Below are 18094 nucleotides of genomic sequence, written 5' to 3'. Positions count from 1 at the left end.
CTCCAGTGCTGTCTAGTTCATCCTCAGAACAACCGGACCAAAGTGGATGAGCCATGAAAGCAGCTTCCATCTTGGAAAAGAAGTCTTGAACTGCAGCAGAGTCCTTTTCTGGGTCTGGCTGCGACACATACACATTGTCTTATGAACCCAGAGAAAAGAAGTAACGTAAACCCACAAAATCGATATTAAAACAGTTTTTTTTATATACTAGGGTAAACCCGCCCTACGGACGGGCGGATGAGTAAAACTAATTTTAAAAATTAATTTTAAATTTTGTTTTAATTTTAACTTCAAATAAAATTAAGGTTCATAACTGTTTTGCAGTAATCTTATCTATGTATTTTAAAAATTACAAACTTGTCTAGTTACAATAAATTTACTCTTAGATTCTCTATATTTTTTCATGTATTGAATTGTTTCTTTTTCTTTTCACATTTTCTTTTAAACTAATAACTTACGCGATATAAAGAAAAACTAATTCATTATAATTAAAACTATTTTAAGACAGATAAATAGATAATATGAAACTACATTACTATTTATATGTACACATGTTTATTAGAATCCTATATATCATTATATATGAAAATGAATTTACCCATTATTTTGATTAGAATTTTTGGAATAAATATTACTGACTAACTTATAAAATATAATTCTTACAATAATTTTACTATACATAATTAGATTATTGTATATTGATTATATTTTATTATTGAATAAAATTAGTTCTTGTAAATTAATGTCTACTAATTTGCAATGGCCTTAAAAAAATTATAACTTTATTAGGAGATCCCCAAGCTGATAATGTTCTCTAACCATAGGAAAAAAAAGTCAACTGCTTAAAACCCTTGTAGCCAAACCAGTTTTCCACGCATTAGCTACTGTGTTGTTGAAAAACTTTCATTTAATATTGAGAACAATGTAGAGCTACAATGTGATCTAACATGTTATTGCAAAATGTGGCACGCTATGGAATCCGCAGTATCACCTCTTCATCCCAGTCTCTCCACTCCTTTGTTAAATCAATTTTAAGAAATTTAGAAAATCATCACAACAAACCTGAATATATTGTTGCATACTTTAAACCTTCTCCATGAATAAAGAGCTTTGTTACTAATCTCATGTATAGCGTGGGACTTGGAGCAGTAAATAAGAGAAACTATAACAGAATAGAAATTTGCGAGAATCATATTCGTCAATGTTCATTGATCTCTAGATTCAGGTGGTCGCTTTATTAAACATAAAAAAAAAAAAACACTTACCCTTCCAACAATCTAAAACTGGCTATAAAGTTTGATTTCACTGATGTTTACTGTCTCGTCACTCCTTTCATTGATTTGCTGACTTCTCTTGGGTATATATTGAGATTTGCATTGAGGTTTAAGCATTGAAGAAAGCTGAGAGGAAAAAAAGATACTGTAAATTGCAGGGCAACCAATTGAAAAGACTAATTCACGCAAAATGTCAAGTAGAAGAGAACTTATAAAAAGAGATCTCGTGCAACTATCAAATAACTGTTGGGAAATTTAAAAAAGGCCGAAGTAGTAAACTTTATATATATCCAAAGTAATTTATTCTATGACAAAAGAACTTCAGAACAAACTAAAAGGACTGATATACATCAATATTTTCTAAACTGAAATCAAGAGTGATTATCTGTAAAAAACGATTGAGAGAAAGTTCTAGACCTATGACAGAGGCTCCAAATCCGTTCATATTAGAACTGAATTTTAAGTTGTGAGAGAGGGTTCTTCGATTTCTTCTTTACTTCATTAGATTAAGCAACATGACCTGTTAGTAAGGTGCAGATCTAGATGGATGCTTGCATTCTCTTTAAGGTCGTCATGAGAAGCGGTGGATACCGTTTGAGGACGATGGTGAAGGTGTGGAGGAGTTTCGGTTTCGGGATACTGCGGAGTGGGGTCGCTCGGTGCTACCTCACGGTTGTAGTGTCTAAATCGGTAGATTTGACGGTGAGTTTAGAAGGTTAGTGCTGGAAAGTTGATATCTTCAAAAGGGGCCCGTGGTTGCAAGTTAAGGACGTATGCGTAAAGCTCTGACACCGTGACTGATTCTATTTTCTGGACGACGCCTATGTGTTGAAGTGTATTAAGTTGGTCTGAAAATGCCTAAGAACATCAAGCAAGAAAAAGAAGGTCAAATGTACAGTCTAATTAATACGACACTGTGGTTGTAGCTAATGATAATGGCTTACCTAATATACAAAGAAAAATGGAATCATATCTGAAAATGTCGTGGAGTAGTCTTGTAAGACCCGATCCCGGCCGGCTAGGCCGCGGTCGATGCCTCACGTCGCTCGGTCTATACACTGACCAAACCTCTAAAAATTTTGCCCTTTATTTAAAAACATCGCCCATAGGCGAGGGCTAACTCAGATCTTAGCTCAAGACTACCTTAGATCATTTCACCTTATGCACAGCGGAATAACATTTATCATCCATTGGACTAAATCCAATCTAACACTTGTCTGGTCAGATCACCTCAGCTACTGGTCAGTAACACAACTGCCAGCTAGCTCCAAGGTCGATCCTGAACCTAGACCAAGTCATACAATCAGACGTTCCGTTCCCTAAGCCATTCTATCTAGATCTATGCAACATTGACAGATCATACCTTTGTCATATTCCCGGAGCTTGTTAGCTCATTATCCCAGCTGACTTAGCTGTCTTAGCTAGCTCACCCAACTAGTTGAGCTGAACCACTTCACTTGAGGTTTGCTTCTCCGTTCCAGCTGATCGAGCTGCATAAACTCTTCCCTTGGGTACTTAGTCATTCAGCCAACCATCCCCACAGACATAAGTAACCTTTGGGAAGTCTTCAATCAGCTAAGGACATGCACCTGGCCCTTACCGGTTCATGCACTGCCCCACATCCTTTTGACTTATCAACTTATGATACCAAGTCCAGCTCATGGACTAATCATACCAAGTCCTCTCATGGACTAACCAGATCAAGTCCTCACAAAGACTAACAATGCCCATCAGATCCTGAGTCAATCAACCAACCACCCCACATGACTCAGAACTGATGAGTCTTCATACTTCCTAATCAGTCATGGAACCATGTCCCACTGAACCTGATTAGTGTTGCTCTTACCACCGGTGCATCCTTTGATCAATCAGATCAGACACCTTGATCCATCATCCAAGGATCAGGTCGTCCATCCTTGCCCATGATCAGATCACACCCGGCCTGCCTCACCAACACCAAGGTTGATAACCAGAAATTCCTTATGATCAATATCATAAGTGACAATATGTTCCAGCACACAAACATATGATCAGATGTCCTAACACAAGGATCTGACCCCAATATGCCCTCAGGTGCAATTTAGACCCCAAGCAAACCTGCTCCAAAAATCAATTAAAATTCATGACAATTCATGATAAATTATAACTAAGAGAATGGTCCAATCAGATTTCCCAGAACCGGCCTCCATCCCATAGATCTCGGCCAAGATCAGCCAAACCGGCCCAAGGGACCATCTCTAAATCAATCCCTAAAAACTCATTAGGATTCATGATAATTCATGATAAATCTTAACTAAGAGAATGGTCAAGTCAGAATTCCAAGAACCGATCTCGATCCTATGGATCTCGACCTAGAACAGCCCCACCGGCCACTTTGACCATCTCGAAATCAATCAGATAAAAATCCCCAAATACCATGTTAATTCATGATAATTCACCACTAAGAGGATTCCAAAGTTAGATCGCCATAAATCCATCAGGAACTAGGAGATCCGAACTTAGCTGCCAAACTAAGGCCATGGAGGGTTCTTCTGAACCGGCCAAACCATGGTTCAGTGCTACTATGTCTAATCATCAATCTCAATCATAAGAAGAAGAAATAATATGATTAATAATCATAAAACAGAGTAAGGTGTAACTGCAGGACCAGATCCGCCCATAGTGTACCAGACTATGTCCAATGGTCTGCAGTCCCCACCTGTTACCTCATAAGGGCGTCCATGCTCCTCCTAGCACGCCTTCATCAAATCCTTATCACATACTTCCAGTATTGATAAGATCTAACCATGGTTCGTGCCCATCACTCCTTCCATGGAACTTCCATGAAACCAGTTTCTATACTGCATCCATCTTCAAGGCTGTTCATGCCTTTGAGAGTGGAGTCAAGCCTTCCCCCTTCTCTCCTAACCAATTGCGTGTGTTCCCAAGACACAGAGGAAGCCTTAGACATGATCATCCATGATCAATCACCATCCAAAGGTCGTGCATCACTTCCCTCATTGTTCCCCATGAAACTGCTTTCCACACCAATCTCCCTTTAAGGCTGCATTGGCCCTTGGGAATGGATTCCGGCCAACTCCCTCCTTTCCTCACCATTTGCGTGTGTTCACAGGCTCCAGATAAGGCTTTGGGTGTTGTCAACAAAGATCAAAACCGTTCAGAGGGTCGTTCTCAACTTCCCCCTTGATCTGCCCCAAAACTGCCTCTTTATGGCCTTCACACCACCATGGGTCTTGGATTGGGAATCCGACCAACTCTCTGTATTTTTCTCTGGATTCTTTGTGTTTCAGGGTGTAGAAATCGACCAGAGTGATCAGAAATGAGAGAGAGAGGACGATTTAAACTGTCCCCAACCGCCTGGGCGAACAGTTACCAAAATCCCATCCCTTCTTCCCAAAACCGTCCCATAACCGCCCCATAACCGCCCATTGGCGGTTTCTCCCCTTTTCTTCCTTTGGCAAATCGATCACTGAGCCTCAGCTCACACTCTGGAAGCTTGCCCACTCCCTGTCCCAAGCCTAAGACCCATTTGGTCGAACCGTCCTGCACCCGGACCATCGGCTTGCCCAGTAACCGTCCCGGACTCGCCCACACTGATCCGAACCAGAACGCACCGTTCACCGGATTGAGCTGACCTCCAGCTGTTCCCAGCTGAGTGAGCTAGTCTACCAGCTCCTGTGAGCTGAACAGATCATGGTGAACTGAATACCAGCTGAACCGAGCTGATTGAACTCAAACCAACACTCGTCCAGCTGCCTAAACACTCACCAAGCTCCTTTACCCTTATTTCCATCGTATCCTGGTTAAGTCTCAGCTGACTGATGCCCTTAACCCTCATTCAGGACCATGACACGCTTGCCCTTAGGTCATGTGACCTGACTGGTGCGTTTTCTTGCACCGCAGTCCGTCCGGACGATCCTATCCAGGATCGGGGACATGACAAGTCTCCCCCACTTACGAGGGATTCGTCCTCGAATCCAGTGGTGTTAACCTCTTGTCTCATGACAAAGGTTCCATCCGAACTCCTTTGTACCCGGAACATGGAGCATGCTCGATTGGTTCTTTCTAACCAATTCGTTGCATCTCCCACCTTGTTCCTTCTCACTGACCACGTCTTGGTCATCATATACACAACAAGTCTCCCCCACTTGATAGATATTTAACCCAAAATCTTATCAAGTGGTCCATCAAGCACCCATACAAAGACATGACTTGTGTCACTGACCCAACTCTCCAGGTTGCGTTCCTAGTAGACACCAAGTCCATGTAGAACACTTTAGTTCCATGACTAGATCAAATTCAGTACCTAAGAACATACTGAGTACTCAAGTCTTAGTAGATTCAACCAATCTCCAAGCCACTCGATGCACCAGCCAAGTCCTAGCGAACATGTTCCAATCTTTAGGATGCTCACTCTACCATGAGTCCTAACAGATTGTTCTGTTCCCTTAAGTCCTTCCTGGACAATAAAGTTTATGATTCCAGCAATTCATCAATCCTGGGTAAAGGGTACTTGTTCTTCCCAGTCACCCTGTTCAAACCCCTATAATCAATGCACAACCTAAAGCTACCATCTTTTTTTCTTAACAATTAGGACTGGTGCTCCCCAAGGTGATACACTAGGGCGTATGAACCCCTTCTCAAGCAACTCCTCAAGTTGCTTCTTCAGCTCTGCCATCTGAGCTGGTGCCATTCGATATGGACTTTTAGATAATGGGGCCGTTCCAGGTTCCAATTCAATGATGAATGGGTCAGCCCTATCAGGGGGAATGCCCTGTAGTGCCGCAAACACATCCTGAAATTCCCGAACCAACGGTATACCCTCTGGGTCACAGGCCCCTACAACCTCATCAGTGTAAATCGTAGCCAAAAAGGCCTCACAACCATTTCAAAGCATCCGTTCTACTTGGACTGCTGAAACCACCAAACTACAAGAGGTTGGCTTGATTCCTTGGTACTTAATCGGGGGTCCAAACTCGTTCTCAAGTTGCACCCTTCCCCGGTGACAATCTAGAGTTGCCCGATACTTTCCCAACCAGTCCATGCCCAAGATCACTTCATGATGCTTGAGGGGGACAACAATCAGATCTATAGGCATCGGCCTATCCAAGATCACCACAGGGATGTCCTTAACCAGACCGAGTGAGTTCATAACTTGCCCTCTGGCCGCACTCACTCGTTCAGGATCATCCCATGTTCCATACTGGAACAAACCTTTTCCAATCATTCCTGGACTCACAACACTATGTGCAGTTCCAGTATCGAAAAGTACGTGTGTTTCCACACCACCGATCATTAAGTACTTAGATGAGTAGGATCTCGGTTTGATCACACATTTGGAAAATGTCCCATACCATTCTCCAAAGCATCACACATCTGTGAACGTCCCATACCATTCACAAAAGTGTTATAGTATACCTCAATCCTCATCATACTAAGATACTTAACATCGTGTTTCCAATTCCTCTTGGAATTGACCCATTCCATTCACTCAATCTTAAGGAATCCTACCTTGACTTACACCGAGTCCAAGCTGATCCATCTGATCACAAGCCCACTCATGTACTAGCCATGTAGCATCTCCCTTAGACTAACATGAACATTGCATATGCTCACTTGTTTTGAACGGCCACCAAGGGATAACATTTACCTCCAAGAGAGTGCTGCACGTTTCTTTCAACCTAAGCCACTCTCTGGTCCATGTTACTTCCCTTGTCCAGGTCGTCCATACAAAGATCTTGCAATGCGTCCATCATCCAATCCGTCTACTATTCCCAAATAACTAGATAAACTAACCTTTATGTTTTCAGGGTCTTGCCGTGGAAGAGTGTATCTTGGCTAAGCCGGCTCATCTTGGAACTTTCCCGTTCACAAGCATGAAACCAATCTTACCTCAACTCTCGCTTGGCTGACCACAGCTAAGGTTCCAAGTCATCATAGTTTTCAGAAATAATTTCGGTTTGGAACACAACATCCTTGAGCACTGTTCGTAACTGGATCAAGCATGCTCTGATACCAACTTGTAAGACCCGATCCCGGCCGGCTAGGCCGCGGTCGATGCCTCACGTCGCTCGGTCTATACACTGACCGAACCTCTAAAAATTTTGCCCTTTATTTAAAAACATCGCCCATAGGCGAGGGCTAACTCAGATCTTAGCTCAAGACTACCTTAGTCATTCCCTAGCTTAGATCATTTCACCTTATGCACAGCGGAATAACATTTATCATCCATTGGACTAAATCCAATCTAACACTTGTCTGGTCAGATCACCTCAGCTACTGGTCAGTAACACAACTGCCAGCTAGCTCCAAGGTCGATCCTGAACCTAGACCAAGTCATACAATCAGACGTTCCGTTCCCTAAGCCATTCTATCTAGATCTATGCAACATTGACAGATCATACCTTTGCCATATTCCCGGAGCTTGTTAGCTCATTATCCCAGCTGACTTAGCTGTCTTAGCTAGCTCACCCAACTAGTTGAGCTGAACCACTTCACTTGAGGTTTGCTTCTCCGTTCCAACTGATCGAGCTGCATAAACTCTTCCCTTGGGTACTTAGTCATTCAGCCAACGATCCCCACAGACATAAGTAACCTTTGGGAAGTCTTCAATCAGCTAAGGCATGCACCTGGCCCTTACCGGTTCATGCACTGCCCCACATCCTTTTGACTTATCAACTTATGATACCAAGTCCAGCTCATGGACTAATCATACCAAGTCCTCTCATGGACTAACCAGATCAAGTCCTCACAAAGACTAACAATGCCCATCAGATCCTGAGTCAATCAACCAACCACCCCACATGACTCAGAACTGATGAGTCTTCATACTTCCTAATCAGTCATGGAACCATGTCCCACTGAACCTGATTAGTGTTGCTCTTACCACCGGTGCATCCTTTGATCAATCAGATCAGACACCTTGATCCATCATCCAAGGATCAGGTCGTCCATCCTTGCCCATGATCAGATCACACCCGGCCTGCCTCACCAACACCAAGGTTGATAACCAGCAATTCCTTATGATCAATATCATAAGTGACAATATGTTCCAGCACACAAACATATGATCAGATGTTCTAACACAAGGATCTGACCCCAATATGCCCTCAGGTGCAATTTAGACCCCAAGCAAACCTGCTCCAAAAATCAATTAAAATTCATGACAATTCATGATAAATCATAACTAAGAGAATGGTCGAATCAGATTTCCCAGAACCGTCCTCCATCCCATAGATCTCGGCCAAGATCAGCCAAACCGGCCCAATGGACCATCTCTAAATCAATCCCTAAAACCTCATTAGGATTCATGATAATTCATGATAAATCTTAACTAAGAGAATGGTCAAGTCAGAATTCCAAGAACCGATCTCGATCCTATGGATCTCGACCTAGAACAGCCCCACCGGCCACTTTGACCATCTCGAAATCAATCAGATAAAAATCCCCAAATACCATGATAATTCATGATAATTCACCACTAAGAGGATTCCAAAGTCAGATCGCCATAAATCCATCAGGAACTACGAGATCCGAACTTAGCTGCCAAACTAAGGCCATGGAGGGTTCTTCTGAACCGGCCAAACCATGGTTCAGTGCTACTATGTCTAATCATCAATCTCAATCATAAGAAGAAGAAATAATATGATTAATAATCATAAAACAGAGTAAGGTGTAATTGCAGGACCAGATCCGCCCATAGTGTACCAGACTATGTCCAATGGTCTGCAGTCCCCACCTGTTACCTCATCAGGGGCGTCCATGCTCCTCCTAGCACGCCTTCATCAAACCCTTATCACATACTTCCAGTATTGATAAGATCTAACCATGGTTCGTGCCCATCACTCCTTCCATGGAACTTCCATGAAACCAGTTTCTATACTGCATCCACCTTCAAGGCTGTTCATGCCTTTGAGAGTGGAGTCAAGCCTTCCCCCTTCTCTCCTAACCAATTGCGTGTGTTCCCAAGACACAGAGGAAGCCTTAGACATGATCATCCATGATCAATCACCATCCAAAGGTCGTGCATCACTTCCCTCATTGTTCCCCATGAAACTGCTTTTCACACCAATCTCCCTTTAAGGCTGCATTGGCCCTTGGGAATGGATTCCGGCCAACTCCCCCCTTTCCTCACCATTTGCGTGTGTTCACAGGCTCCAGATAAGGCTTTGGGTGTTGTCAACAAAGATCAAAACCGTTCAGAGGGTCGTTCTCAACTTCCCCCTTGATCTACCCCAAAACTGTCTCTTTATGGCCTTCACACCACCATGGGTCTTGGATTGGGAATCCGACCAACTCTCTGTATTTTTCTCTGGATTCTTTGTGTTTCAGGGTGTAGAAATCGACCAGAGTGATCAGAAATGAGAGAGAGAGGACGATTTAAACTGTCCCCAACCGCCTGGGCGAACAGTTACCAAAATCCCATCCCTTCTTCCCAAAACCGTCCCATAACCGCCCCATAACCGCCCATTGGCGGTTTCTCCCCTTTTCTTCCTTTGGCAAATCGATCACTGAGCCTCAGCTCACACTCTGGAAGCTTGCCCACTCTCTGTCCCAAGCCTAAGACCCATTTGGTCGAACCGTCCTGCACCCGGACCATCGGCTTGCCCAGTAACCGTCCCGGACTCGCCCACACTGGTCCGAACCAGAACGCACCGTTCACCGGATTGAGCTGACATCCAGCTGTTCCCAGCTGAGTGAGCTAGTCTACCAGCTCCTGTGAGCTGAACAGATCATGGTGAACTGAATACCAGCTGAACCGAGCTGATTGAACTCAAACCAACACTCGTCCAGCTGCCTAAACACTCACCAAGCTCCTTTACCCTTATTTCCATCGTATCCTGGTTAAGTCTCAGCTGACTGATGCCCTTAACCCTCATTCAGGACCATGACACGCTTGCCCTTAGGTCATGTGACCTGACTGGTGCGTTTTCTTGCACCGCAGTCCGTCCGGACGATCCTATCCAGGATCGGGGACATGACAAGTCTGCTGCATACTCAGAAGGTGAAGGTGTGGTGCCAGTCTCTATTTTCAAAAAAATAATTTGATTAACATGTGAATACATTTGTTGCAGGTGAAAAGAATAAGAATCAAAACCTTTAAAACTGAACCAAACGGCTTTGTTTTCCAAGATAATATGAAAACCAGCTTACAGCTTCTTCTCCATCATTGAGATATCTTCTGTCACCGAGCTCGGTTTAGTCGATGGAATCTTTAACGGATTCATACCAGGAGCTCTTACCACTGCAAAATGAAAGAATCATGACAATCAATTCAAGGCTCGTTTCAGATAAGATTTGATGTAATTATTAACAAAATATAGGAAGCTGAGACATACTGAAATGGCTAGGATGAGTATGAAATCTGCAAAGAGAGCAATCACTATGACCCATTGAAAGCACCGTATCTATTGGTTAGAGTTTGTTTCAGCTCAGATGCCATGATTGTTCACAAATACCTGTTGAAGTGGATCATTAACTTAATCAAAATGAATGTGAACGGAACAAATAAATCCAGAGTATAACCTAACAGATCAGAGAAAAAGAAGATATTGAAGCTAATGGTGATGCATTTAGTCAAACTGAATTAAACTGTGATAATAGTAAAGAATATAAACATGGAATTTATCTAAATTAATCTAATAACTAGATTTCCCCGTGCGGGTATATATTTTCATATATATATATATATTTGTTTTACGTAATTATTATATATTTTTAATGCTACTCCCATATTTAAATATTTGTATAATTATGTCAAATATAATAATTTTATAGTTTTCATGCTGTAAATTAAAATCATCACATATATATGTTGCTTATTATAGATTTGTCCTATTGAATTTGCATTTGATTGTTAAACTAATTTTTTTAATGCATGAAACAACATATATGAAAACAGTTTTGTATTTAATTTATTATAATCATGATATGTAATTCAAATCGCTAGATTTTTTAGTAATTTTTTAATGTTTATTAAGTTTATATAATAAATTACTGTATATTAAAAAGTTTAAGATACGATAAATTTTTATACATGTATTATATAGTTTACTAATATTAACCCGTTCTACAAACATATTATATTTTTAGCATAAATATTTTATATTTATAAAAATAACATATGTTAACTTATCAATTTAAAATAATTTTATCATATCTTGTTCAATGTAACGTTTTTATTTTTAAATGATAGATATTATTATAAAATTGATAAAACATGATATAATTTTATTCTTTTAGTAACATTTCATAACTAATTAAAAAATTAGTTGAAAATATTTATATTCAATTTATGACAATTAAGATCTTATTATAATCTTTTTCAAGAGATTTGTTAGAATTTTAAATTTTTTTAAAAAAATTAAAAGATATAAAAGATATTATGATTAAAGTAGTTAAAATATTTTATATATTAGCATTAGTGATATACATTTAATATAAAATTTAAATGATGGTCTAAATAAAAATATCACTCATCAAAAAATCATGATTTTTATTTTATTAGAAAACAAATTTGAAAAAATTAAAATAGAAATAAATATTTATTTCTAAGAAAATCTTTGAAAATTATTAGTAAATGTATTTTTGAAATTAATTAATTTCATTTTTATTTAAATTTTCGTTTATAAACCAAAACTATATTCAATTTTAATTTCTCATTATATTTTATTATAATTTAAATTAAAACTAACTAATTTTTGAAAGTAAATTTAAAAAGATTCTAAGAAGATTTTAAAAAGATTTTGTTAGAATATTTTAAATATATTCATTTGTATTTCAAATAAAAAGATAAAGATATGAAAAGATATAATAATGAACTTATGTAAAATATGATACTTTTTTAGGAATGATCCAAACTAAAAAAAATCACACATGAAAAGAAGTCATGACTTCTGTTTTAATATATTAGATATCACAATTATTACAAAATTATCTAAACGCAAGAGAATCATACAACTGAGAAAAAAACAGCGTATATAAAAAATAAAGTGTGTAAGAAATTAAAAATCTTAATATATAAGAAACTAAAAACATAATATACATAATCAGGTCAAAGTTGTGAGTAGAGAGAAAAATGAGATTTGGTGTGCTCTGCGTCCCTATTTATAGAATAAGAAATCGAGAATACCATAGAAAGTTTATGGGGTAATTAAGAGCACGTAGTGGGGCATCAAGGTGGAAGGCCATAAATGAGAGAATTTATTAGTTGTTTTAAAATCTGGAGGAGCGTTTCAACTGATGGGTTCGTAGAGGCTGAGAAAAAAAATGGTAGATGAGAAGACGACGAAGTTGGAGATAGGAGAAGAAATGTTTGGGCCAATTTGATTAAGCCCAAATCAAATGGTTCAGTTATGTCAAAATCCAAACATTGATTCGCATCTTCGAAATAAGAAAAATCAAGACACGTGTCACGTTTTCTGAAAGCTAATTAGTGACGTGGAAAACTTAGGAGTGAAGCAAACATCTTTTTATATATATATACTAGGGTCGGCCTGCTCTACGGGCGGGATATTAGTTAATTTGATATTCACTAAATGCTCGAGTTGAAATTTGTTTTAAGATTCAAGAATTTGGTTATCTGTTATGTCTTACTTATTAGTATGCGGTGGTATAGTTGTTTTTTTATTATTCTTGCTTTGGTACTGTATCAAATTAACTAATTGTCCAACTCATAATTATAGATGTACAAATGTAGATTTGTGATAAAGTTTGATGACAATACTGTTTTTTTTTTTTAATTTTTATTCATAGTGGAGTGTGCATGTGTCAGAAAGAGGCCTATAACAACTTTTATGTTCTTGTGTATGGATTTAGAATATATATTATTTTGTATAATGCATACTTGCTCTACAACATTTGCTTGTAGACTAAAAAAAATTGTTTTCTATACTTTTAAAAGAGAAAATATTTAGTCTAGAATATAACATGGACAGATGTATTAACTATATATAGAAGTTGTGTGTTTTTTTAAAATGACATATGTATAGAGATTTTTCAACCATTACTTCACTGCCACAAAACATTTATAACTGTAAATACCTTCTTTCAAAAGCAAAACTAATAAAAGCGTGTACAACAAATGTATTTTGATATATATTATATGCATCAAGTTATAAAGGTTGGAAACATTGCAAAATTGTTTGGAGCAAAGTTTTTAACTTCACGATCTTCATCTTGACGTCAGTTCAGTGTCGGCCCTGGCCACAAGCATAAGAAGCATGGGCTTCCAGCTGACACGATAATAAGTATTTTCGGGGCCACATATTTATAAAAAATGACTTTAGCCTAGTGGTTCTAAGAAAAAATTACCAGTGCTAGAGGTACTGGGTTCAATTACCCTTAACTGCATTCATTTATTTTGGCCCTAAATATAAAATGGGACACGTGTCACTCCCAGAACGCACGAATTGATGACGTGGCTTCACGGGAGAGAGGCGAACATTTCTTTATATATATAGATATAGATAGATAACTAGGAGATTCGCCCGCACTGATGGGCAGCTTTATTAGACTTATATAATCCCTCTATATATTAAAAGAGAAGTCACTTTAATGAGTTCTAGTGACGTGTCGCTCATAGCTGAAGTTTCAAAAAAATTGTTATAATTTGATTGGTCGATTGTTTTTAATTTTTATTTATTTAAATTAGATCTAAAAATTTAAGGTAAGTCTAAAAACATTTAACATCACTTGCCAAAAAATATTACAAATAACAATTTATGGCAACTAAATCTCAAAATTATAGAAAGATTAATAATGTCATATATATTACTTTTAATATTTATAAACTATAAAATATAATGAACGAATATTATATAAGATTATTATAATAGTTTTATACTCTACTTGGTGAATTGTATTCGAATATAATTATATAATAACTATTTTAAATATTACAAAATCCAAACATGTTTATTAATATGATTTTAAAATTATTTATCGTTGTTTACAGAATAAATTTATCAGAATTTTAAAATTATTTATATAATGTTATAAAATATTTATAAAAATATAAATCCTATTATATATTGATTGAGAAGTCACATAAGTGTTTTTTTATTACGTGTTGATCATAAATGAACTCTTCAAATCTTATATATAATGAGGCACTTTTGCCTTTCCTGAAGCTATCCACGTGTCCTTTTTCTTTAAAGACGATGGGTCCCACGCTGAAATCAGATCTTATATATAATGAGGCACTTTTGCCTTTCCTGAAGCTATACACGTGTCCTTTTTCTTTAAAGACGATGGGTCCCACGCTGAAATCAGAAATGGATCCGTGCTTATTAACTGCAAATGTGGTTGTAGTCTTTGAAAGCCTGTTTTGTTTTTGAAAGTTTTGGCCCACTTATGGCCTTTCGCGTTTGGTCTCGCTTACGCTCAAAACGTTGTGTTTTGAGACCTCTCCATCTGATTAGGGTTTCATCCTCTCTTCCTTACAGAACTGGGTCCGCCGTTTTCACATCTCATGATCTGCAAAACGCATGTTTAACTTCTCATCTCTTCACCTCTCCAGTTTGTTCTCTCTTTATTTCTTTCAATTCTGGAATAAATGTTATTTGCATTCAATCTACTCCCGGTTACGACGCTTCCGTTTTCTTCTTCTGAGAGCTATATATATCTGCGATTTGACAGCATGCTTGATCCTCAGAACCACTATCAGTTTATCATATTCTAAAGCTTTGAAATATTCAAAAAGATGGCTTCCTCCGATGTTGTTGTCGCTCACTCAGCCTTCGATGTTCTCCGCCTTGGAAGATCTGCCCAGTTCATCGTTGGTCGTCTGCTACGTTTTTGGGACTCTAAGAACATCAAGAAACAGGGTGAATTCATGGGAATCACTCTGCTCCTCCTTGATGAAAAGGTCCGGTCACGATTTGAGTTTTCCCTTTTGATTTAATTTATTTTACCAGCCGCTAATCCAAAACTTAACTCTTCGATTGCAGAACTCGGTTATACATGGATTCATTCCTGCTGGTCGCTCCCCTTATTACCGTCCGTTACTGAAAGCGGGCTCAGTCGTGAGAGTTTCGCGCTTTGAGGTTGCAAGATGTACAAATATGTACAAGATAACAGACCATCCTTTCGTGATCCGGTTCATCCCTCAGACAACCATTGATGAAGTTGTCGCTAACGCTCCCGTGATCAACGTTGAGAAATTCATGATACGCAAGTTTGACCCTCTCCAAGCTCTCGCAAACACTAATTTGGAGCTTCCCGGTTTGTTTCCGTCAACGTTTGCTACTTTTTTTTACGTCATTATATGTTGTTCATTGAAATTAAATTGAATTAATTTATGCATTGCAACGCAGATGTTGTGGGGCAGATTCAATCTGTCCAAGGTTCGGACCTGAAGGACGCTGGAGTGATGAGTCGAGTTACTGTCCGTTTAATGATTGAACCGTAAGTAATTAAATCTGTTGTTTAGTTTTCAGTTTTTCTAAAATGTCGTCTTCATTGTAATCACTTATTTCCATATGCATTACAGGATGGTGGTCGTGTACCTCTCTTTGTGGGATGATGCTGCATCAAAGTTTAGGGGTCTCATTAGCTCAGGTGATAGGACACAGTCAGTCATGGTGGTCACAACCGTGAATCCCAAAATATTTGGAGGTTTGTAAACTCTAACCTTTCTCATTGTTTTTTAATAATGGTTTGTCAATTTATATACTTATACTAGCTATAATGTTGGCCCACTTTGTGCTATCCGAAACACTTTTCATTCCGCAGGTAACCTGTACCTCAACTCTACCCCAGCGACGAAATTTTATTTCGACCGAGCTCTAGAAGCTATCGTGGAGTTCACGGCCAGGTATGCACCCATTATGTTTTTTTTGTTCAAGTAATTAATAATCTTATAGTAGCGTAACGTCCCTCTGGTTTCAGCTTAAACGCCCCCTTGGGAGAAGCTTTTCCGTGCATCGACAACAAAGACGGCATAAGAAAGAAGGAAGTTGTCTCCATTGGAGAGCTGAACAAGTTCATTACCAGCTCTGATGAACAGGTTAAATTCTTAGATCCAAACATGGTTACGTTGTGTTTGTTTTTAAGCCAAAAAACCACTTAAAAATTAATCTACTGACTTGGTGCAGACGCAGGAAGCTGATTTCATTTGCAAGGCTCGGGTTATGGAAGTCCTGCAACAGAATGGTTGGTCTTTCATTTCTTGCACTGGCTGCAGCAAGAAGCTTGAAAAGTTTGGGAGCTCTCTCCGTTGCAACCGTTGTGCTAATCCTAACGTCACAGGAGTTATAAAGTAGGAATTTGCTATTACTCAATGTGGGAAATTTAAAACTATTTTCCCTAATTACGATCTTGTATGTCACACTCTGTTTCAGGTACCGTGTTGAACTTGTCGTTGATGATGGGGCTGATAATGCCACTTTTGTGGTCTTCGACAAGGAGATGGTGAAGCTGACTAAGCAGGATGCAGCAGGCCTGACTCTAGATGAGGTTTGTAACTTCCTGCTCAGACCATGTGTTGATCGCATCCAGCTCTCAAAACCTCGCTATATTTTTCTATGTTTGGAATGATTGCAGATGAATGGTGGTGAGAGCGAGGAACTCCCGCAAATGTGTTAGAGACCTTGCTGGAAAAGAAATTATTTTCCATATACGTGTGACACCATTCAATTTTACCCCAAACCACCGTACTTTCACTGTCTCTTCAATCCTTGACATCATCCCTTCCGAGGTATTACATATAATATTGTTTGGATTGCCTTGTGAACTAAATAATTTCATAATAACAGAATTTAAACTCTCTTGCAGACGTTTAAGACCACTGAAGATGAATATGTTCAGGTTGAAGGTGGTGAAGCGTCGGCATCTGCCAGCAAGAATGTCAAAGGTGAAGCTAATGAACCAAGTCCATCTGCTGATGGAGTCGCAGAAGGGACCCGTAAAAGCCTCCGTGAGTGAAGTTAAAAAGCAGGACCACCGTCAACCCACCTATGTTGTCGTTTCTTCTATGTACTTTCTTATTTTAAACTTTCCATTTCCTTTCTGTTTCAAGGTTTTTTTTTTCAAGACACCAATGCTTTTTAATGTTTAAATACAAGGGTTTGACGGAATATTTAGCATCGTTGATATCAAACTTTGCAAAAAACATTTAGTGAAAGTATAAAATTTTAATATAATACTATCTATTTGCCCACACCATGCATCTTCCTGATTATGGGTCCTAATTAAACTGAACTTTACAATTACGCCAAGAGTTTTCCCAACCCTCCAATAAAAAATCAAGTTAAGAATAATGCATCAGAAAATGAGCTAAGAACTACTAGAAATGTTTATCCACTGAACTTTTTCCTCATCATTTATGAATCCATACGAGGAAAAAAAATTGAACTCTCTCCACATAAGAAATTATCTTCCTTCTGCTAAGGAGTCATATTTCAAATCTATCCTCCCCTGTTTTGTCTATGTAATGACTTCATCTGTCGTTCTTTTTCATTTCATAAGTTAAAAATAAACGAGGCTATTTTAATTGGAGACAGGAACTTATCTTTTCGTTTAAAATGTTGCAAGCTTATTGAACATTACATTCACTCTGCCGTATCTCTCCCCTGCAACCAATGCCAGTGGTGTTGCGAGGTAGAAACTTAACATGTTCATTTCAAAAAACAGCTCACCCTTTTTTCGATTCTGATCAGTCACATAATTATTTATTCCAGGTACCGTGTTGAATTATTGGTCGATGATGGGAATAATTATGCCACATTTTTAGTGTTCAACAAGGAGATGCTCAAGCTCATTAAACAAGATGCAGCTACTCTACTTCATGATGAGGTTTCTGTTTCTTACCACACCATTGT

The 18094-nt window shown here is 38.7% G+C and overlaps 1 protein-coding gene across 4 annotated transcripts; it reads left to right on the top strand.

The window, feature by feature from the left end:
• The first annotated feature begins 14614 nt into the window (after positions 1 to 14614).
• LOC106394805 lies at positions 14615 to 17433 on the top strand. 4 transcript variants are annotated; one of them, XM_048779399.1, is made up of 10 exons: positions 14615 to 15141; positions 15224 to 15497; positions 15590 to 15680; positions 15766 to 15890; positions 16008 to 16089; positions 16164 to 16281; positions 16370 to 16533; positions 16616 to 16730; positions 16818 to 16971; positions 17082 to 17433. In XM_048779399.1, exons 1-9 carry the CDS (start codon positions 14977 to 14979, stop codon positions 16857 to 16859), a joined length of 1176 nt encoding a protein of 391 aa, XP_048635356.1. In that variant the 5' UTR covers positions 14615 to 14976; the 3' UTR covers positions 16860 to 16971; positions 17082 to 17433. The 4 variants fall into 4 exon arrangements, with proteins under 4 accessions (XP_048635356.1, XP_048635355.1, XP_048635357.1 ...); XM_048779398.1 differs by having other exon boundaries at positions 17049 to 17433; XM_048779400.1 differs by lacking the exons at positions 16370 to 16533; positions 16616 to 16730; positions 16818 to 16971 and having other exon boundaries at positions 14621 to 15141; positions 17049 to 17433.
• The last annotated feature ends 661 nt before the right edge of the window (positions 17434 to 18094 follow it).

Source organism: Brassica napus, chromosome A5 (genome assembly GCF_020379485.1).
Source record: "Brassica napus cultivar Da-Ae chromosome A5, Da-Ae, whole genome shotgun sequence".
In the NCBI taxonomy this organism is placed as follows: Eukaryota; Viridiplantae; Streptophyta; class Magnoliopsida; order Brassicales; family Brassicaceae; genus Brassica; species Brassica napus.
This window is presented reverse-complemented; position numbering and strand designations above follow the sequence as displayed.

Coding starts and splice junctions, on each gene's coding strand:
- LOC106394805 (XM_048779399.1), top strand. CDS start 14,977: ATGGCTTCCTCCGATGTTGTTGTCGCTCACTCAGCCTTCGATGTTCTC. Junction 15,142..15,223: donor TGCTCCTCCTTGATGAAAAG/GTCCGGTCACGA, acceptor CTTCGATTGCAG/AACTCGGTTATACATGGATT. Junction 15,891..16,007: donor GAATCCCAAAATATTTGGAG/GTTTGTAAACTC, acceptor TTCATTCCGCAG/GTAACCTGTACCTCAACTCT.